The 23,440-nt window shown below is 33.7% G+C and overlaps 1 protein-coding gene across 3 annotated transcripts in view; it reads right to left on the reverse strand.

The window, feature by feature from the left end:
- Window positions 1-23,440, reverse strand: part of SESTD1 (SEC14 and spectrin domain containing 1) — a 118,012-nt gene that overhangs the window by 72,518 nt on the left and 22,054 nt on the right. For 2 of the 3 annotated variants that reach the window (XM_031451743.2, XM_031451744.2), the window contains exons 2-3: window positions 7,377-7,468; window positions 4,526-4,634 (exon numbers count right to left, since the gene is read on the reverse strand). In XM_031451743.2, coding sequence (XP_031307603.1) covers window positions 4,526-4,634; window positions 7,377-7,431 — 164 coding nt within the window. In that variant the 5' untranslated portion in view covers window positions 7,432-7,468. Of the gene's footprint in view, window positions 1-4,513; window positions 4,635-7,376; window positions 7,469-23,440 lie in introns of those variants that run through there. The other variant, XM_031451747.2, reaches the window with a different exon arrangement.

Genomic DNA, 23,440 nt, shown 5'->3' on the forward strand with positions numbered 1-23,440 from the left:
GTAAAATGACTATAACTCAATAAAAAATGTTTAAAAAAATACAGCAAAGAAAGGAAATAATACCTTAGGTGTCACATTTTAAAATGGGACACTGTAAGTTTTCAATACATATTCACTGAATGAATGAAATGAGTATTTAAAAAGCACTCATGAACAGAAAAAGCATGTTCAGAGCAATTAACTACAGTGCTTTGAAGAGGTCAACACAATTATATCTCTATTTGCCACAAGTGCATTTGTTGAGGAGAAAAAAGGAAGGCACAGGCTCAAACTTTCTTAGATGCTTATCCCATAAAAAAAAAAAAAAAAAAAAAAAACAGAGAAGAGCCATCCCAGTCACATCCTCACAGACTATACTGAACTTTTTAAAGTCTAGAAAGACAAATCAATGATAAATTAGTGTTTTTTATACACACACACACACACACACACACACACACATACATATTCAAACTACCTTCTAATTGCTCTGCAGAGTGCTGTAAGCTCCAAGGAGGCTCCTTAAAAGTGGGGGACTGAGCGCTGCAGTGGAATTGGGGATGAGGAGAAAGGGCCGTGGGCCTCCACTTCTGTCTGTTCTATAAATTTCTTTAAATAAAATGTCCAAGGATAGTTTTTTTAAAATTCTGAACATACAGAATATATGCCCTACAGAATTCTGGTAGTTACAAAACTACTTGTATGGGATTCATATGATAATTTCACCATTTTAAAGAATTATAGAGCTATACAGTTGTTGTATTTCCTTTGATGATCTATTTTAGGTCGTTTCTATGATATCTATTGCTAAGTCTGGTTTGTTCCTTCAATATGCATATAACGAATACCTAAGGTCTCCAAATCATTTTTATGAGCATTGTAGATACAGAGACAAATAAAACATGGCTCTGCATTCAAGGACCTCACAGTCTAATAAAGACTGTGACTCCGCAGTAAACTCTATGACACCAAGAAGCGAATAGGAAAAACCACCTAAAAGGGCTCCTTACAAAGGTAATAGTGGGAAAAAAGGTTGAGAAACACTGATGTATATGTTTTACCATGTATTTTTAAAAAGCAGGTAGTCTCAGTATCTTATAATCACTTTGTATAATAGTACTGAAACAAATTTCATTCTACACACTCAGTGTGAATATGCTGTTGATTTAAAATTCTGAAATACATAAAGAAATGATATAAACACCTACTTGTGAGGCTTTTGTTAGTGCTAATCTCAATATTTACTTTCTAATGAAAAGATTTACAGATTAATTTATATTTCTTGTCTTTACCTCCATAAGGGAATCTTGGATTTGACTCTGCTCTCTGAATCATGGACTCATAATTTCTGATCCTGTTGTTTATGTCTAAAAGGTACAGCAATGGCTGGGAAAACAAAAGAAAAATTCTGTTTACCGTAATCTCCTAAAATTAAACACTCGGGTTGGCCCAAATGTGTCAGTCTTTCTTACTCTTTAGTAAAAGCCCTTTACAGAAAGTGGGGCAGCAATGCTAGTCTTGAACTCCACATAGATCTGAATACAAGGAGTTACCTGAACATAACCTAGTATTCAGATCAAGCTACAATTAACCTGAATCTCTCCTCTATTCTCAGCCCAAGAGTCTGAAACAAACAAAAAAGCTTAGGGCCAACCTGTGTGAAAAGGAATCAGGAAATGCCCCCATTTTCAACTGTTACCCATTTAAAATAGGTATGTATCACACCTTGTCTCTGGTCATTAAAATAAGCCTAAAATACAAGTAAGAAACTGAATAGTTTCTTTTTATTTTTACATAACTTTGAAAGGTGTTATCTTCAAAATGTTAACATGTTCATTGCCAAAAAAGGCTATTTTTGGACATCTCCTATAAAGAAGAGGCCACATTAGCTAGCTACATACACAGCTGGAGCTGTCTAGAGACATTCACAGCTGGGAGGAGTAAGCTTTAACAGCAGGGGATGGGAGACACAAGCAGATGACACAAAAACTGCAGACACACTAAAAGAGGAAACCCCTTCCAGACTCAAGCTGAGCCCAATGTGTCAAGGATAAACTTAAAAACAGTTCTGGGATGGAAAGAGGGGTGGAAAACACATAATAGACATGTGATAAAATAAAGCAGTACAATGTTGGCTGCAGGCTTCCAAGCAACGGGCAAATGGTGTTTACTGTACAATTCTTTCAACTTTTTTGTATATTTGAAATTTCTCATAATACAATCTAAAAGTGGTTTTTGAATGGTAGGCATTCTGAAGGAGAAAAGCCAGTTTTTAAGTTTGCACATAATAAACTGCTGTCCAGAGTTGCAATGTAGAGCTCAAAAACACTCTAACTCTCTAATGAAATGGCAAGTACTGATAGAAAGCTGCCAATTACATTTTAAATGCCAAAGTTACAGGAGTTTGATCCAAGAAAGCAGACAGCTAACAATTCAGAGCTTTCACAAATATTTGAGAAAGTCAAACTTTAGCAGAAAAACTATCAAAAATAAAGTATCCAGGTATCTGTTTTGTCTTGCTAGAATAAGTTCTTCCATCTTGCTTCAACTTTTATCTTCTCTACTAGCTGGCAGGTATGTGTAGATATGCAGAAGTCATGTATAATTTATACTGAAAGAGTATTACATGTATATATATGTAAGAAAGAAAGAGAGTGAGAGAAAATTTAAACAGTATTAGCTATTTTGCCCTCCACTGTACTTTCTGCTTGCACACAAGCAGTGAACAGACAGGAGACAAAAGTGAAACTGCTAGTCCCTTAGCCCATCTCAGGGATCCAGTGTCTCTTACAGTGTGAGCATCTTGGGGGGTTGAGAGTGATTCTAATATATAAGAGTGCATTTTCTTATCACAAACCTAATCACAAGCCTACTGGAACCCACCCTCAGTCGTATGTCCCAACGCTGGAGGAAAACTAGCATATTCATGGAAAAATAGGTTATTAGTCTCTAATCCTCCCTTAGGCATCTTTCAAGGATAATTCTGACTATCAGTAATTTTTGCATTACATTCTAACTTCAAAACCTCACCTAAAATGCATCTACACTGTACTCTATTCATCTGCAGTATGAAGAGCCCTGGATTGGTGTCAGGAACTGCAGATGTCAATCCTAGCTCTTCTACTAATTAGCTGTGTAATACTAAAGTAACTAACCTCTGAGTCTCAATTCCCTCAACTATAAAATAAGGCAGTTGGTTCAGATGGTCTCTAAATTCCCCAACTACTTTTAACCATCTATGGATCTATGAATATCTTTTCATAATTTGTTAGCAATGTGTCTAAAAGTAGTTTATTATCTAATGACGAATAATACAAATTAGCAACAAGCAGCTCAGAGAATTAGCAAGGCTTTCAATACCAATACACTGTGAGGTCTGATAACTTTCCTTTCAAAAAAGTAAAAAAAGTGAGAATTTTCACTTGAAGACCTCTATTTCCCCAATATTGAAAAAAGTGATCAGTAATAGAATCATTACTTTATTGATCAATATCGAAAGTAGATGTGATTAAAGTCAATTGTTCTAAAATATAATTTTAACCCTGTATTCTGCAAGGTGGTTTAAAATGAAATAATCTATTATGTCAGTAATTCCAATAATAATAAAAGAAAATGATATAAAGAATTGTTTGCTCTGAATAAAATGTTTAAAGTTCACTTTCTGGAGCTTAAGAGCATAACATAACAATAATATAAGAGAGAGTTCTGTTTCTTTTACCACCTCTGTATTTTGCAAACAAAAAAAATCTGTCCTCGTTCTCGTGCTTTATGGCAGTGGTTTGCAAATCTGGCTGTACGTCAGAATTACCAGGGAAGCTTAAAGAATTCTTTAAAAGTTCGATGAACAGGCCTCCCAAGAACAATTGTATCAGAATCTCTGGAGGTGGACCCCCAGGCATTAAAATTAAAACAAACAAACAAACAAACAAAAATCTCCAGATGATTCTAACATGTAGTCATACTTCAGCCCCCAAATACCACATATGGGAAAAGAAGCTGGGGAGGGGGCTTTTCGTTCTTGTTGTTGAAGTAATGGGTAGGCTTATGCAAATATAAAGGTTTAAGTTTTGTCTTCACTCAAGAAACATAACAATTAAAAATTCGAGGATATTTGGATTAAAATATTTAAAAAATTTTGCATTTAATATAAAAATGTTTTAAACTCCAAATAGCCTTCACTCAATATATTAAAACATACAGATATATTTATATCTAGTGAAATAGCTACCTAAATATAAGATGCTTTCTACTGAATTCATTTCTCTAAGTTTTCTTAAATTACATGGGATATAGACAGATGCTCAATCTTTGTGTTCCTTAAAAATTGACAGTACGTACATTTTGGAAATCTGTATCATTCATTGCATCAGGAGCATAAAGTCTATTTTATCTGCTGTGGCATCATAAATTACTGATTCTAGTGTTTTCAATTATAATTTCACTGCTCATAAAATAATATAGCAAAGTATACTTTAACAAAAGCAGGAATCATTAGTAAGTAAATGAAAACATATTGAAATTTAAGAAAAGACACCTTTAGAGTCACCTTGGAATGCTGAGTAGGTAGTCTAAGGTGACACTCAGCTCATCCATATTTGTCTGTTCCAGGCATAATGGAATTGTCAGAATGAGTCCACTTCGTCTGTCCTTTCCTCCTGTTAAGGGGAAATATACATAAATTTAACATGTAATAGATATTAAAGAACTAAATGAGTAATATATATTTGGATCCAATGTTACTAAAACAATTACAAGTTTAAGACACCAGTAAAAACTATCTAATGGCTGTTTATTTTATACATTGTAAATGTTTACAGTAGTATAGCAAAATTATTCAAAATTTGGAAAAAATAAGAGGAAAAAAGTTCACCCATGAAATCTTCATTTAAACACAGCAATTATCATTTTGTTTAACTTCTTCCATTTAGTCTGCTTCTTATTCAAATCAGTTCATCAAATACCTATTGTGTGCCTAGCACAGTAAGTATTTACAAGTAAAACAAAACAAATTTCCAACCAACCTAGGAAAAAAAGCTTTAAGACATAATAAATAGTAGAATGAAATATGACAGTTTATTTGCTAAGCTGTGTTGTACAAAACATATAAAATATTATTAAAAGGGATTTTTAATGGAGAAAATGGTAAGAGCTATGATAAATGTAAAAAGTTTCACAGAAAAATTAAAACTTAAGAAAAATGGGTAGAATTTATAAACCAAGTCATAAGAACACTCTGTGATGAGGCGTGATCTAAGTTAACTCACAAAGGTCAGACAGGCATTCTTTGCTTATGAGGCAATAAAGGGAAAAGCCCTTTGCGACTGAGCAGTGTATGGGACCTGGATACAGAAGTCTGAAAGCCAGGTAGTGGAAAGCACTTAGATTTGATGGATGTTCAACATTTCATGGATGTTCAAGTCCTCCTCAATTTTCCATAAGCATTAGAATATAATCAATACTTTAATACCCACATAGCTTCTTTGAAAGTTCCCCACATGATTGATTTTCACACTGAAGCCCATCTTTTGACCCAACTGACATTCATGGCAATTTTAGAAGCTTAAAAAACCAGCAAATACTAAAAGAAACAATTCTATATGATCTCTAACACTAAAAACTGAAAGGAGTGAAATGAAAAAAATGACTCCTATGAATGACAAGGATGCAATTCATGATGTACCAACCATAAACGATTTGTCTTTTATCAGGTTAAACATATAAATTACTGATATTCAACCACCTTGTTTAATCTCAGTAAATGGCAATTTCAAATGGTTCAACTTTAACTGCAAATTTTTTTTGTTTAGCATACAGGTTTTTTTTTAATGGTGTACCCATGGTTTTTAAACGGTCTCCCCTGAATGATTTTCTTGGTTTGAAATTTTTTTCTCTATTATTACTAGTTGAAATAATTAACAGTCAACAGAGAAAGTCAAGAGGAGTTGGGCTAAGAAAAGTTTCATTTGCTCCTTGAAAATCACTAAGCTTGATCCCTGCATTAAACATTTGCAAATAGGTTCATATCTGGACTGCAGCATTCTGACCCACTGTGAAATTGTCTGCAGAGGACAGGTGTAACAATCAGGACAGCATTTAATTTCATGCCTTCAGCTTTCACTAAGGGACAATAAAATAATCATCAGTGTACATGCAAAAGAAGGCAGATGCCACAAAGAAAAAGATTTTCAAGATAGGTATGGTCATCACAGTCAAATGCTGCACAGAGACAAGTGTGATAAGAATGCAAAAAAGTCACTAATAAAGACTTTTTAAAAATAGTTAATATTCAACAGTATGGGCAAACAGGCATTTTCACACACTGGTGGGAAAAATAACAATTGAAGCAATATTATTAGAGGGCAATCTGACAAAACCTAACAAAAATTTAAATGTAAAGTCTTTTAACACTTCCACTTGTAGGAATTTATACTGCTAAACTTGTACAAAATGCACAAACTATGAATAAGAACATTTCCTACAATACCATTCATATCATTAAAAAAATAGAATGTACATGTCAACTGGTAAGGGAAGAAGTTTTTTTAAAAAAAGAAAATACTATTAAATAAAGAAACAATAATACTAGTAGAATTCAGTATCTTCTTTTGTCCTTTATAATCTACGCTAGAAAAACATGTCAATTTACAGAGAGATACAATGTACATTGAAAAAGGACATTAGTAGCCTAAATATCAATTCTGATAGGATCTAAAAAGAGTAAGTGAGAAAGAGCAAAATAATATAAACAATCTTAAATAGGTGGGCCATAGTACCTATTATAAAACATGTGCAAATTTACTCAATGATCTAAAATTCCAGAAAGTCGCTACACTCAATGTCACCACTGCTTTCACACTAGTCAAATATCTGAAAGCTTCTCTTTTGACTCTTCTTAGTTCATGTAGACTTTGGGTTAATAACTGGCAGTAAATTCAAGCCTGTATATCCAAATTTGAACAGTAGAAAGTGAAAATCATGTGACGTATATTTCATAACTCCTCCTTGTATGAAGACGGAAGACAAAAGCTAGGACGGAAGCTATCATAAAAACGAATCACTCTGTATTTCAGAAACTAATTTAGATGCTGGTTAGTCAATTATTCTCAGCCTGTATTAATTATTTCATTTTTATATGAGAAGTGAGACATCATGACATTTACCTTATAGAGGTCATTTTAATCAAATTGCAGAACAGAATAAAATTTGGCCTGCCAAGTACCAACAGTGACAGAGTTGGCTCGCATAGCTATCCACTCTGAGTAAAAAGTGTCTCAGAAATACCTTTAAAACAAAACCTTCACAGAAAAATGAAATGCATTTCTGTAAAACTTATCAAATAAAAAAAGTTTAAACAAGTTTATACAATAAAAACTAACAATCTTAAGAAGAAAACATACCTGAAAGGAAGGCTAGTTTTTTCTTCAGAATGGGTAATATTACGGAGGCCTCCATTTCACTCCAGTAAACTTCCTCCAGTAAATCTTCCTTTCTGAAAACACAGAAAGTTAAATGTCTACTACAAGATAATTACTCTATGAAATATCCACAGGCATACCTCATTTTTTTATGCTTTCCTTTACTGTTTTTACAAATTGAAGGCTTGTGGTAACCCTGTGTTATGCAAGCTGGGGCCATTTTCCCACCAGCATTTGCTCATTTTGTGTTTCTGTGCCACATTTTGGTAATTCTTGCAATATTCCTAACTTTTTCACTATTATTATATTTGTCATAGTGGCCTGTGATCAGTAATCTTTGATGTTATCACTGTAAGAAGATTACGACTCGCTGAAAGTTCAGATGATGGTTAGCATTTTTTACTAATAAAATAAATTTTTAAATTAAGGTATGTATGTTATTTATTTAAATATGTTATTGCACATTTAACAGACTACAGTGTTGTATAAACATAACTTTCATATGTACCAGGAAACCAAAAAATTCATGACACTCGCTTTACTGACGTATTTACTTTTTACTGTCGTCGTTTGGAACCCAACTAGCAGTATCTCCAAGGTATGCCTGTACTTATTACAGCTTACCCAGGTTTCTCAATCTGAGCATTATTGACATTTTAAGTCAGATTATTTATTCTTTTTTTGTAAGGAGTTGTCCTGTGCGCTGTAGAATATTCAGTGGCACCTCTGGCCTCTACCCACTAGAACACCAACACCATTCCTTCTTCCCAGTTGTGACAACCAAAACGTCTACAGACATTGCTAAATATCCTCGGACGCAAAGTAACAGCCAGTTGAGAATCACTGGCTTAACTGCTTTTCAGAGCAATGCTCTTGGGCTAGAACAGTGTCTGGTACACAGCAGTAACTAAATATATTATTTGTTGAATGAATCAATCAGTCAAACAGGCAATGTTCTAGTACTCTTCTTATTAGTGACACAACTTAATTCCAAACATCTGATTCTTTAACATCCACTATTTAATGGCTTTCCCAGATTTCTCATATTTTTTTGCTTCCGCATAATACATGGTAAGACATCTTATCCTCACGTTTACCTGAAGATATTTCCTAATACACTATTTTAATTTCTGTCCCCACTGTTAACTATCTCTATTACTCCACATTTTGTATTTTAAATTCTCCAGGGAAAAATCTGGTTAGCTCAATTGATCTCTCTGTACCAAGCCCTATTATCTTGCTTTAGTTTTCCAGTGTCCACTCAGGCAAAGCCAGGGGTTACGTCTAAATACAAAATGGGACTATCCATACAGCAAAGGCTAAGGGCAGCACAGTTTCCCCTAAATGGGAGCTTTGGCTTGACAGGCATCTGGAAGCTTGGCCAGCCTAGTACACTATCAAAGCAGGATTTAAAAAAAAAAAAAAAAAAAAGCAGGACCTTTCAAACAAAACAGAACAAGAAAATGAAAGGTTCTATTATATTATCCACCTAAACTTAGTTTCATGTCTGAAACAGTATTCTCCATCACATTTTATCCTTCCTTCCCTTGTCCCACCTGACATCCACCTACCATCACTACATAGTGAGTTTTTTGGAGGACACTGTAAAATTGGATTGTTTAGTGAAAGTATACTTTTTTTAAACAGCCTCCTCTTTTTTTATTGAGATATAACTGACATATAAAATGGTATTAGTTTCAGATATAAAGTATGATTCAGTATTTGTATATATTGCTAAATGATCACCACGATAAATCTAGCACACAGCACACACTTACAAAAATTTTCTTATTGTGATGAGAACTTTCAAGACCTACTCTCTTAGGTCTTTCAAATATGCGATACAATGTAATTAATTTAACTACTATTACCAGAAAGCATACGCTTTTGGAAATAGTTCTCCAGCAGAGCAGAAAATGTCTCTATATGAAAGTATATTACTTATTCAGCAAACACTCGCTATGAACTTATCCCATTTCAAACAATGTGCTGTCAGCTAGAGCTTAAACTCAAGTCACAATCCTGCCTTTTGGAAAAAAAAAAATTTCAAGATTTTTAAGAAAAAAAAAAGAATCTAGTCTTAATACTTGTCAGATGCAACTAAATAATAAGCAAGACTAATTAAAGAAGTATATTATTTTACAGCTTTTGCATATACAACTAAAAACAAATCACTACTATTTTGCACCTGTCTACAAAAGAAAGCATGCTCTCAAAGTAAATATGATACATTCTTTGCAAGTTTTATCCTTGAATATTTGTTTACAATTGTTTTCTCATTTTTGTTCTGTATCAGCCCATGCTAACAGATATCTAGCATGAAGAATGAGGCGAAAGCTCACGTTTTACATTTTTAATCTAAAATAGTAGCACTTCATGGTTCCAGATCATTATCTTGACCTGATAAGTTTGTTATCCAGCTCTACAAGAAGCAGATGGTTCAGACACATCTCAGGTCCCTTTCTCTTGTGACCAGCTTGTCAAATACCACATATGAAAACCTTACAATAATGATTACGAAAATTAACATTTACCAAGTGTTTACCACAAGGCAAACACTGTTCTAAATGATTTAACTTAGATTAATTTCTCTTCAAATACTTCTGTGAGGTAACTACTATTATTAACTCCACAGAAAAGTACAGTAGGGCTTACAAAGGTAAGTTAAATGTGGCCCAGTATCTCAAAGCTAGTAAGAAGGGAAGTCAGGATTCACACCCAGGGAATCTGGTTCCAGCAGCAATGTTCACACATCACACTATCAGCTTACCAATAAAACAATTTTGGAAAACATCCAGTGACATCTCGCCAACTGAGTTAGATGGAGTTCTAGCTATATGTAAAATTTAAAAAATCTAGAGAATTATATATAATAATACATATACCACAAATTTCTATATATATATATATATAGAAATTCTGTGAGTTATATAGGATCCTTCCAATAAATTCCTTTTCCCCTTAAGTTAGCTAGAGCAGGCTTATCTTTTAGTCAATGGAGAAACTCGACTGGTACAGGCAGCAAAACTGCAATTTTTAGAGTCTGGTAGATCATATCTGCAACCACTCCATGCTGCAGTTTCTTCTATGTGGTTGGGTTTGCTTATTTGTTTGTTTGTTTTGATCTGTGGCCATTTATTCTGAATGAAAATGTCCATCAACACACAGAAGTTTTAAGCCTGGCCACAATAAAACGCAATTAACCAGTGCCCAAGAGAAAATAACATCTGGAATTCAAAAGATCCTACAAAGCATACATAATGATAGCTGCAGGTGACCCTTCAAGTCATACCTGTTACCCAAGCCTCGAAAGTCAGGTTATCAATTTTATGCCAACAAGTGCCATATATTCACCACTGTGTTCTCCAAATACTTAAAGCACAAAAGGGCGATGGTTTCAGTCTCTGGTCTAGATTTATCTTGGCAGGCTCTGACATCCGGAAGCATTCTTACATTTTATCAGTCTCCTGAGAGACAGATGCTTTATCCAAATTTTCCATGACTTCAGAAAACCACCTCAGCATGGCAAAATAAATTTTTTTTTTTAATCCAACAGCTTTTTTTTTTTTTAAAAAGAACATCTTGAAAGTGATGAAAAAGTAATTTAAAATAATGAAAAATAATAGGTTTTTGGCTGTGTGGGCCAAGATCAACTAAACTGATGGATAAAACTGTGAAGCAGTCAAGAGATGAAAGCTGTAAGATTTACTCTTTGTATCTTCCTCCCTTCTAGAGTCTCCTTTCCATTAATCTCTTTCGTTGTTATAAAACTGATGGGTAATGAAAAGCAATGATTACTGTACTACTAGTTCCAATTCAATTTGGTTTTTTAAAATTTATTTGTTTTAGATTTTTCAAGTCATTAACACAGACATAAGAAACAAACAAACAAAAAAAACCCAAATCTGCCTAATCTCTGATTCATAGAATAATTAAAATAATGTACAAAACATACAAAAGAAACAGAAAATCTTGCAAAATACAACCATCTACTACCATCACCACAATAAATGTTAAATAACATGAGGTATCTGCTAATGCTCTTCTCCAATGGGTAGATATAGATCATTATTTTTCATAAGCAGCTTATTCAACCTAAAAATATTTGAGTGAACTGTACTATCAAAGAAGGAATAAAGTCAATGATGGACATATACCTGGTAAGAATTAATGAAAAGTGGCAAGGAAAACAAGTTTTTTAAAAAAACTTGCCAAGAGAAGCAGGTTTAAAAATGGTAGAATTTAACAATTCACAACATGCTTAACACAAACATGTCACATTTCATATATGGTCATTTAAAATGACCTATTTTAAGTCACAATTTATTATATACAAAAGAGGCAGAAAGCCAGAGTTTATAGCAGGTGAAGTGCCCTGGAGACCGATGAACATAAAGAAAAATGTGCAGCCATGACTGCACATTACCTTCAACCAAAAGCAAGAAACATCGAAGTAAATTAGTATCATTCCTAGGTGCAAAATAAATCCTATCTAAAACAGCCCTTCTACAGTTAGGAATGATGAATTCTCAGAAATAGAAGGAAACTAAGTTTCATCTGATATTTGTATCTATCTTCTAGTTTGAACATCTTTCTCAAGATCTTGAAGAGTTAAAAAAAGAAAATTAGGGCAACCAAGCAGTTAAATTGCTATTTTTGTCTCCCCAAGAGCAGAGACCAAGTCTCATTTATCTTTTTATTTATTTACTCATTCATTCACTCATTTAACAAATCTATAATAAGCACCTACTAGATGGAGGCAAGGCAAGGTGCTGAGCATTGGCATTCAAAAAACATCTAATTCATGAATGGATAAATGAAAGAACAAATGAACAAACACGAAACAAACAATAAAGTAAAATACATACCCCAGGAGCTCTACATTATCACAATTACCTGAATGTCAATACCTTGTGATGTAATCGTAGATCACACTGTGAATACTTTTCCTTCAAAGCAGCTCCTTGCAGGTTCTTCTAGTGGGACAGTCTCCCACAGATACAGCAGCCATATAAATTACTGGACCCCAGAGAAAGACAGGCCCATGATGATGGTAAAGTGGACCTCAATGGCTGCTACCAATGGGCAGCCATAAGAGGGCAGCAGAGGATTTGTTAAGCAGCAGGAAAAAAGAATTGCAGGCCTTTTAATCAAGACTAGGCAAATTATACTTTATAAGAGATTGTAATTGATGATATGAGTGGGTGCACTGGAACTCCTCTCTCAGTAAGTATAAATCAACCAGTTTATTTGGAAAATGTAGTTAGATTCTTTGAAAAGCGTTTTTAACAATCAGTGAAACCCATTAGGATAGCCTGAGGCTGGCTAACTAAATCATCCCTAATAAGTCTACATCATGTAGACACATAGGGCAATGAACAAAATCAGAACACAGGCTCCTTAGCCTTGTATTTCCAGAAGAAATACTATAGCTGTCCTTAGGTTCAGATGAGGAATACCTTCAAGTATTGTTACGAAGCAAGAGCAATCTTTAGAAATTAAAGCAAAACAGCACACAGAAGAACTCACTACCACCTAACTGGGCCCATTATGCTATTATGTATCCATATATAAAGTCATGCAGAAGTAAACATTACTCAACTTTAGGAAAAATATATCAGTAAAGCAGATCAACAGTTGAAAATATGTCATTTTTTTGTTATTGCAAGTGACAGTGTATGATTATTAATCTGGTTTTACAATAATATCTACAGCTCTAAGTGAAAGAACAACAATCCTTCTGTATAGATTTTAAGTGAAAATGATAAAATGGTTAACTTTCACAACAAGATAGACCTATCCAAAACAGTAATTCTTCTAAATAAAATTGAAAGTTAAAGCATCACCGTATAATACCATTTTTACAGATGGCTCAGGACCTAGCTTATTCAGTGAAGGAGGGGGAAAAGAAGAAACAGAGTAAAGAAAGGGAAAGAGAAAGCCTTGAGTTTTCTTCGAAAATACAATCTACCTTGAAAGACAAGAAAATTCTATATTAAAGGTCCAGTGGGACATTAAAAGTGCTACACTGTATTTATACTTCAAAAATTCAAAAGCTAAGGGTTATGATAGCCTATCACTTAAAAACCCTTTTCAAAAATAATATAAGCTAACACAACATTTTAAATTGACTGTAGTTCAATAAAAGTAAATTTTTTTTTTTGAAACCCACAAGATAAGCAGCTACCCCTACCCTTGCTGCCCTGTCCTTTCTCAGCAGGAGCCACTGACACATATTTACAGTCAAAAGCACAGGGAAGTCAGTTCTTTGAGGACTTCCTCACCTCTCTAGCTATTCTATCAAGTCCTCAGCAGTTGTAAACCTTCATTTTTGAAGGTCCAGCTTCAAAAGTCCTTAACTGTATGAAATTTTCAAATCTTTGGCTTTTCCTGTCTGTGTTAATTGATAAATTCTCAGGAGTTTGACTGCTTCTTCACCAAAATTGGAGCAGGAAAAGAAAAAAGGAATATTGCTTCAGAGAATTGAATGAGGCTTGTGGAATTCCAGTAAGGTAAAGATATTTCTGGCATCCCCAGCTATAGAGCACCCCACGACTAGAGCCTCTTTACCTGCTGCCAGAGCTCTCTGAGGTGCGCTCTCTTCCTGCATGGTTTCTGCATCTGAGTACTGCACTGAGCTCCAAGAAGCCTGGACACTTCCTTCTCCAGGGCAATGGATGTGTCCACTGAGTTCACCTGGCTAGGTAGGTCTTCATCATCAGGTAAAGTACAAGCCACCATATTAACTTTACAAACTCATGGTCTTATTTCTAGATCCCAACTACTCTTCACCTGCTGTAAGTGTTTCCTACCTTCCTCTATCTCCAAATTTCTCTGGGTCATCATTAAACCTCTTCTCTACTGAACTTTATCCTAGAAAAAAGTGTTCTTCCTCTATACTTGGCAAACATACATACCTTTTATTGAGCTAATTTCAGACTGTATCTAATTCAGACCTGTAATAGTCGAATAAAGTTGAACAGAGGCTCAGATGTAACATCAGGTTTCTAATTCCAAATAACTGGCATACAAATTAATTTTTAGCATCCAATTGTTTGTATGTTGGATAGCACTAAAAGAGTACTTTTGTTCAATGAATTTTTATATATATATACACACAAAAGATATATATATATTTATATATATATAAAAAAACATTAATTAAGATTTTGGTACAGTAAGTTCTTTTGTTTATGTAATGAAAACATTTGGTACATACCAAACACCACACTGAAAAGAAAGTTAAAAACATAGTACAAAAACAAAGTTTAAAAAGTTTAAGTTCAAAAAAAGTTTAAGTTAACTAAAAAGAGTAAAAACAGCTCAGATAATGGAAATTATTATGGCATTACCCAAGCAGAACAAAGCCAGTGAGACATGAGTTATTTTCCACCAGATTAAAAGTCCACTTAAAAAAAAAAAAGTACATTGTAATGTATTTTTTGAGGTAAAACTACAAGAACAACACTGAACATATTACACATCCTTTGACTTTTTTAGTGTAATGTCCCACCACTATCACACGGAACAAAGTAATATAAGACACATACTCCTGAATGGTAGGCACTCAGTAAATGGCAACTATTCTTAGCAACTAAATTTTCCTTCCTCCACCAATTACTGGTTTACTATCACTGATCCTCCACAGAGGCCACAGTCAAAGCATTCCCACTAAGGCCTTCTTGGACTAACACAATAAAATGGTCACAAATTTATTACAAGTAACACAGCTTGACAGTTTGTTTCAAGAATAGTGTTTCATTCTCAGAACAACATACAATTACCATTAATATCCCCATTTTTTCCTGATGAGAAGACTGAGGCACACAGAAGTAATGTGCCCAAGGTCATACAGAAATTAGCTGATTTATTACCAGGAACTTAGAACCATAAAGAGCACCTACTCCAACTTTTTCATTTTACTGATAATGATAAGGAAAACTTTCTTAATATGTTTGGGCTGTTATAATAAAAACACTATAAACTGAATGGCTTATAAACAATAGGAATTTATTTCTCACAGCTCCGTTTAGGCTGCTATAACAAAAATACCATGAAGTGGGTGACTTAAAAATAACAGAGATTTATTTCCCACAATTTTGGAGTCTGGGAAGTCCAAGATCAAGGAACAGGCAGATTCAGTGTCTGCCCACTTCCTGATCCACAGAGGGGAGCTCTCCAGGGGTCTCTTTCATAAGAGTACTAACCACTTCCTAAGGCCCTATCCAAATACCATCACACTGGAAACCAGTTTTCAACATACGAATTTTGGGAGGATACACATATTCAATCTAGAGTAGAAAATGAGGTCTACACACATAGATTCCCCCTTCTAAGTCAATGAGGTGGAACATCAAATCCGGGCTCCTAAAACCCTGCACAGAGCTGCACAACTACACTATACTGCTGCATAATAAAATCAAAACTAAAAACACACAAATAACAGAGAACTATTATTTCTATATACGTTAATAATTTTTCAGAATATGTCCCCACAAAAACTTACCCAAAAATGTTCATAGCAGTATTATCCATAACACTAAAGACATGGAAACAACCCAAATGTCCACCAATTCTGAATGGATAAGCAAAACTGGTACATCCATATAATGGAGTATTATTCAGCAGTAAAAAAAAAAAAAAAAAGAATGAGGTATAAATACATGGTACAACATGGATGAACCTTAAAACATTATGCTAAATGAAAGAAACCAGACAGAAAAGGTCACATACTCTAAGATTTCACTTATGTGAAATGTCCAAAACAGGCAAATCGATAGAGACAAAGTAAATTATGGGTTGCCTAGGGCTAAGGTAGGTATAAGGAATGCCTGGTAATGGGCACACAAATTCTTTTTTGGGGTGATGGAAATGTTTAAAATTATCATGGTGATGACTCTCTAAATCTATTTTTAAAAATCACTGAATTGTATACTTATAATGGATGAATTTTATGGCTATAAATTTTACCTCAATAAAGCTGTCAAAAAATAATTTAAAAAAAAACAACAGAGTTGCCCATTTTGTAAATCAGGAAAATCTGGATGAAAATGATGCTCATTTTAAGTATTAAAAATTTTAAACTAAAAATATGTAAGCAATATGTTCCAGAAAGTCTGTGAAATGAACTGCATATGCTGAACAATTTGTCCCCCTGACTCCCACTATAATTAGAACGTACTGCTATGAAAGAACTTCAGCTGCAAAGACAAATTTCTTTCAACATGGTACATTCTGGATGGAGTAAAATAATAAGAAAAAAAAGTAAATGGATTAAATAGAGGGAAGAAAAGAGAGTATATGCAATAATATTGATACCACTTTTATGTTCATAGTTGCCCAAACTATCACTTTAAGTATAAAGAGAATTTAGATTTGCTTTTTATTTTTAACCAAAGTGGTATTTATAAATAATGGTCTTATCTCTTAGGGTATCTCTAAGTTTTCATACCAACACACATGAAGGCATCCAAGATTTGATTAAAGGTTAAATGTTTATTACTTCCAATAGTATCACATGTCTTAAAAAAATATCAAGTTTGCTTTTGAGGAAAGTGTAAACTGTGCCTTTGAATTAAAATAATACTAAGACTTTCTGGCATTCCCTAAAAATCAAAGGCTTAGAGGATCACTGAATGCAAATCACTTTGAAGCATCACCTACAATAAAAGGTGGAATGTAAAATTAGTTATCTGTATAATTCTTTATACCTCCAAATAAAATAACAATAATGACTAATATTACTGGCAATGTTCTATATATAAAGCAGCATCCTAATCACTTTGTGTTCATCGCTTTATTTATAACTCACAACAATCCTATGAGGTTAGAATTATTGTTATTACCATTGAGCAACTGAGGAAACTGAAGCTAAGTGAGATAGAGAGGTTAATCTGCCCAAGGTCATGCAGTTAATAAGCAGCAAAACTGGCATTTAAACCTAAGGCTGGGTCTAAGGTTTAAATGACATTATTTCTCAAGCTCTTAACATAGCAACCTTTATTAAAATATGAATAGTAAAGGTCTTCAACATCTCTCAAATAGAACTGTTCATTTTTTAGGTGTAAGGACAATAAGGTTAAATTTATTAAAAAGAGCACCTTATCTTTTAGTGACAGACACTTTAATATTTATAAATAAAGTATGTCTGGGATTTGCATCAATAATGGGCAGGGGGAACATATATGGAGTAGAACTTGTCATGTGTTGATAACTGTTGAAAGAAGACAGATGATGGGTAAACAGGAGTGCATTTTACTACTCCTACTCTCTCTGCTCTTGTATGTCTGAAAATGTCCATGACAAAACTAAGAAGACTAAATCTTTAAACATACCAATACTGTGAAAGAGGAAGCTACAATCCTTTACAATTTTTTTTTTTTTTTGCATTGAGCAGTAGTTTTTTAGGTCAAAATCAAGGAGAGACAGGACACAGACAACACATAATTTTAAAATATTCACATATTCACCATCATATCCTAAAGCTCTTTCTGTAGAAAGATCTGAGGATTTGGTCCCCATGTAAGACTGCTGAGAAGGAAACAAATTCTTACACATAAAATAACAAGATAAAAAGAAGCAGGTATGAACACTGGGGTGCACATATCTTTTCAAATCAGAGTTCCCTCCGGATATATGCCCAGGATGGGGATTGCCGGATCATATATGGTAAGTCTATTTTTAGATTTTTGAGGAATCTCCAAACTGTTTTCCATAATGGCTGCATCAAACTACATTCCCAGCAGCAGTGTAGGAGGGTTCCCGTTTCTGTACACCAGAAACTGACACACTGTAACTGACTATATGTCAATTAAAAAAATAAACAAATAACCTCAAAAAAAAAAACTTTTTTAAAATAAAATAAATAAATAAATAAATACAAAGCAGATAGGCAGGTGGAATCCCTGCTCTCACGACTGCTTTGTTGGCACTGGAAACTTGTTTCCTGTCCCTTTGGGTCTTTCTCACTTTGTGACTGGAGTCATTTTTTCAGCAGTCTCCGTCCCACTATCACTATATTATACTCTTTTATAAGTAATTAAATTACTAAGGAAAACAAAAATCTATGTTTACAATATGCATTCACTGATGTATGAACAGGACACTAACATATGAATAGTAGTGACTGGTCAGAAGAAAGAAGAGCTCTTAGGTGAAGACTCTAATTATTGTTTGACCCAAAATAGAGATTGCAAAAGTTTTGCAAGTAACACATTAACACTTAAGAGCATGTTCCAAATTTAGTAACAATTTATTTTACCTATATAGTCAATAGAGCCAAAAAAAGTTATCTCTGAAATCTAATAGCAGGTGTTGGCTGTCATTTGAATGTGTCCATTTGTTTGCCTGGGACCAAGGCTGGCACATGACCAATGCACAATAAATGTTCACTGAAAACTGCCTTCTTATAATCCTGCCAGCTTTCTCATTTAGGTGCCACTGGGCAGAAAAATTAGGAAGTAGGAGAAAAAACAAGGGAAAACCAAGCTTAGATAATTTTAAACTTGACAAAGCACTATGAATAGACCATGCATTTACTCTGAAAAGAATATTGAATTACATAGTTCAGGGACCTTTACTGAAACATCTTGGGACCAGGTCCATTGGGATCATGAATGAAGAGAGGCATTTTAAAAAGCCTTCTTTACGCTGAGCCAACTCTAAATTTCGGCTTTTAGAAATGGCTTATTTAACTTTACTACATTTACAGCCTAAGTGAGTTTTCACTATCTATAGTTCAATACTTGGAAAAAGTCACTATTTAACATGAACCTTTTTTTCCATTTTCTGAAATTGTATCTTCACTTTTGCCCCAGTATTCACCAGCCCCTCCTCTATCTCACTTTCTCACTTTAATATCTATAAATACTCTCAAGCTTGTACTTCTCTCTTGCAGTATTTGGATGGTTCCTGACTCTAGCACCCACATCTCACTTGGCAGATGATATGGTCTGTCAAATTCACAAAAGAACCACAGAGGAAACTTTGGGATTCCTCCATACAGTCAAAAAGAAGCTTTTGACAGCAAGTATTTCTAATAATTGAAGCAATATCATTTCTGCTATCAACTAATACTACAGTCTGGAAATGAGACTGTGGCAACAACAATTAGAAAGAGTATTAATTTTTGTTGAGGCACAGAACGCACAAAATCAAATTTTTTAAAGTGAGAAACTATGCCAATTGTTTACTTTACAGAAAAATGACTGAAGTTTAAAGAGGTTTTCCTGAAGTGGCCACTGATTCTAGTACAAAGCATACCAGTTAGGTAAGAGGGAACAAAGAAGCATCTTCCATTTTTAATGACTTCTGTACTGTTTGTGCAGGCCTGGAAAACAAGCAGAGGTAGCAGGCTGTAATGATTAAGAATTAGAGTCAGACCGACCTGAGGTCAAATCCTAACTCTGCCCCTATCAACTGTGTGACCTCAAGCAGGTTGCTTCACCTCTCACCCTGGTTTCAGCACCTTAAGAGGGCCCAGATGCCATTCTGTGTAGGGTGAAATCCCAAAATTCTTTCATTAAATCCCCTTTTAGCTTAGTAAGCTCATTACATTGGCTTCAATGCTTTAAATTAAAAGGACTAGAACTAAAACAAACACTGTTCCTGAACTCCTTCCTTAAGATCCTCCCCTCCTTCCACGAATCTTCCTTGATACCTATCAACTACTGAGGCAAACTGAAAGACACACAAATCCTCCACTACAAAGGAAATAAAGATGTCCAACAAACAAACTATACTTTGCTACAGTGACAGAGAAGGGTACTCTTAAATAAGTATTCTCACAAGTCCCTAAAACATCAGTCTTGCTCATAGAAGTGCAGAGGCATAAGCAATCTTCATCTATATAAAACTACTATAAAATTAAATCAGAACAATTAAACTGATGAAAAATACCCCCTAAATCAATAACAAAGCACAAAACATTAATAAACATTCCAAACTCAATTGTATCTCTTTAAATACACCTTCAGTATATGAAAAGAACACTTTGGATCAAAAATATAAAACCAAAAAATAAAAACAAACAAATGAAAGAAGTGATGACTGAACTCAGTTAAAAAGACAGAGGAAAAAGATAAAATCCTACCAGAATTGAAGACTAAATTCAAGGTGCCCAAGAATAAATTCAAATCAAAACTTTTAAAAAGGCATTGATAGAAAACAGTGAAAGAATCAAAAGGGTAAAAATGAATTAATAAAGTAAAAATACATAGAAAGTTTTTGAAATGAAAGATAGACGAAGAAGATATAATTACGTGTAACTGGAGTCCCTGAAGAAGAAAAAACATTGGAATAGAATATTTAAAACTATAACCCAAAAATAGTTTTCAAAACCCAAAGACCCACCTCTACATATTAAAAGTACCCACTAGGTAGCAGGGAAAATTGACCTGCTACAATAAACTATAAGAAATATCCCAGTAAAACTGTAAGACTTAAAAAAAAAAAAAAAAAAGGGCAAAATAAAACAAAGAATTCCAAGCAAAAGGGTCAAATAACTTATAAGGGCAAAAAAAAATTAAGACTGGCATCAGACTTCTCAAAAACAACATATTAAGCAAGGCCACACTGTAATAAACAAGGAAAGAAAGTGCAAATGAAGAATTTTGTTTCTGGCCAAGCTGTCCTTCCAGTATCAAGGCTATGCAAGAACTCAGAGAAAATTGTGCCCACAAGCTCTTCTTAAGAAATCTGCTAAAAACTGAAATATATCTAACCAACAGATGACTGGGAGACTTCAGAGAAAGTTTGATGGTGAGGATTTAACATATTTAACTACAGAACTAAAAGCAAAACAGCACTGCAGTTAAGATTTGAAAATGAAATAGATATAATTCAACTAAAAACATAGGCGAAGAGGGAGAAAAAGAAAGATGTAGAATAAACTCACTGTTGAAATAGCAACAGGTAAGAATCAAAGCATACTATTAAAAACTAAAATAAAGGACAATAGAAAGTTAAACAAGAAAGCAAGGAAGAGGGCATTTTAAAAAGGTATAAGTACACAGGTAACTTCTATAATAACAAATTTTTTAAATGGAAGTGCAAAGAAAGCATATCACAAAGAAACAAAGAAAAATATAACAATGCATACAATATACATATAACAAACTAATATGACAAACTTGAGATCAAACTCAACAGTCATTAACAGAAAATGATTTTTAACACAGCTCTTAAAAACAGGCCTAATTAAATGCTATATGCAAGAGATAACCTAAGGGAGGGGCAAGATAGGGGTGGAGGATCAGGAAGTACAAATTACTATGTATAAAATAAATAAGCTATAAGGATATAAGGGAATGTAGCCAATATTTTATAACTATAAATGGAATATATAACCTTTAAAAATTATGAATCACTATGTCGTACACCTGACACTTACTATAATATTGTATGCACATCAACTATACTTCAATATAAAAATAAGACAACCTAAAACCGCGTAAATCAAAAAGACTAAAAATTAAAGAGACAGGAAAAGGGATATCAAAGCAAACAGAAACAGAAGCAGTAAAAAAGCAGAAGTAGTGATCCTGATACTAAAGAATTCAAATCAAAAGAGCATTAGATGTGACAAAGAGAAACAGCATTTAATGTTAAAAGCCAAATTACACAATGAAGATACAACAATTAAAAAAACCTATGCATCAAATAACACAGCAACTATTTGTAAAAAGCAGAAACTAAAAGGGATGCAAAAAGACTCAGAAAAACAACTTTAATAATACATGACTGACACACACTCATGAACTTAACTAAGAATATAAGCAACTTAACATAAACATAACATACAACATAAACAAGGTAACTCTTGACAGATATACAGGGAGAGAAGGTCATGTGAAGAAAAAGATGCAGAGATTGGACTTGTGCATCTACAAGCAACAAATGCCAAGAATCACCCGCAACCACCAGAATCTGAGAGAGAAGTGCAGGATGATTCTCCCTCAGAGCTCTAGAAGGAAACAACCCTATCAAAACTTTGATTTCAGACTTCTGGCCTTCTGAACTGTGAAAGAATAAATTTCTGTTTTAAGTTAAAAAAATAAGAATAAATTTTTAAAATAAGGTAAATCTTATAATATATATCAAACTTTATACCCTGGTTATAAACACTACTCTCCTCTTCAAGTGAATATGAATACTGACAAAAAAAAAGATTATATGTATGTCTTAAAGAAAGCAGCAGTATATTTATGAAGTACAAATAACACAAAGGCTGTTCACAAGTCTAAAATATTAGACATTACTAACAGAATCACAAAACAAAAGGGCACTTTACCCCAAATTTTTAAAATTCTCTATTATTAAACAACTTGAATGAAACAGAAAAGTACAAACCAAAATTACAGATTTTCTCAAAAACAATATGAAAATGATACAAGCTGGAAACAGGAAAATCCATATTCTTGAACATTTACATCAATAATAAAAATAAATTCCTAATTCAAAAAGAGTAAAATAAACCAAAGGGAAAAACACAAGGATAGAAATAATAAAGATTTAAAAAAGACATTAATGAGGTAGAGAATTTCTAAAGTTATATCTAATTCATAAATCAACATCTTGGACTTTTAAATTAAGAAAATAGACAAGGTTAACAGAAAAAAAACAAGGAGAAAATACAAATATACAAAATAAGGGGGAAGACATTTTCAACAACATAAAAACATATTACACAAAATTATCCATTGCAGTATTACTTGTTATTGGAAAATACAATAGGAAGTAACCTGAATGTCCACAGAATAGTAACAGTTGAATACAGAGTTGGTACAGACACACAATGGGGCACTCTGTGACTCTAAAAATAAATGAAGATCCCCTATGAAATAATACAGATATCCAGTATACATTGTTAAGTGGAAAAAGCGAAGTGCCAAAGAATGCCTGTCGTGTGCTACATACATTTTTGTGCAGTAAAAGGAGAAAGAAGACTATATACCTGTATATGCTCATCTTGTGCAAAGAGAAACCAAAAATAAAAGAGAAATTTAGGGTAACTGCCTATGGGCAGTAGGGGAGAATGGGTGGAATGG

This window comes from Camelus dromedarius, chromosome 4, assembly GCF_036321535.1.
Source record: "Camelus dromedarius isolate mCamDro1 chromosome 4, mCamDro1.pat, whole genome shotgun sequence".
NCBI lineage: Eukaryota > Metazoa > Chordata > Mammalia > Artiodactyla > Camelidae > Camelus > Camelus dromedarius.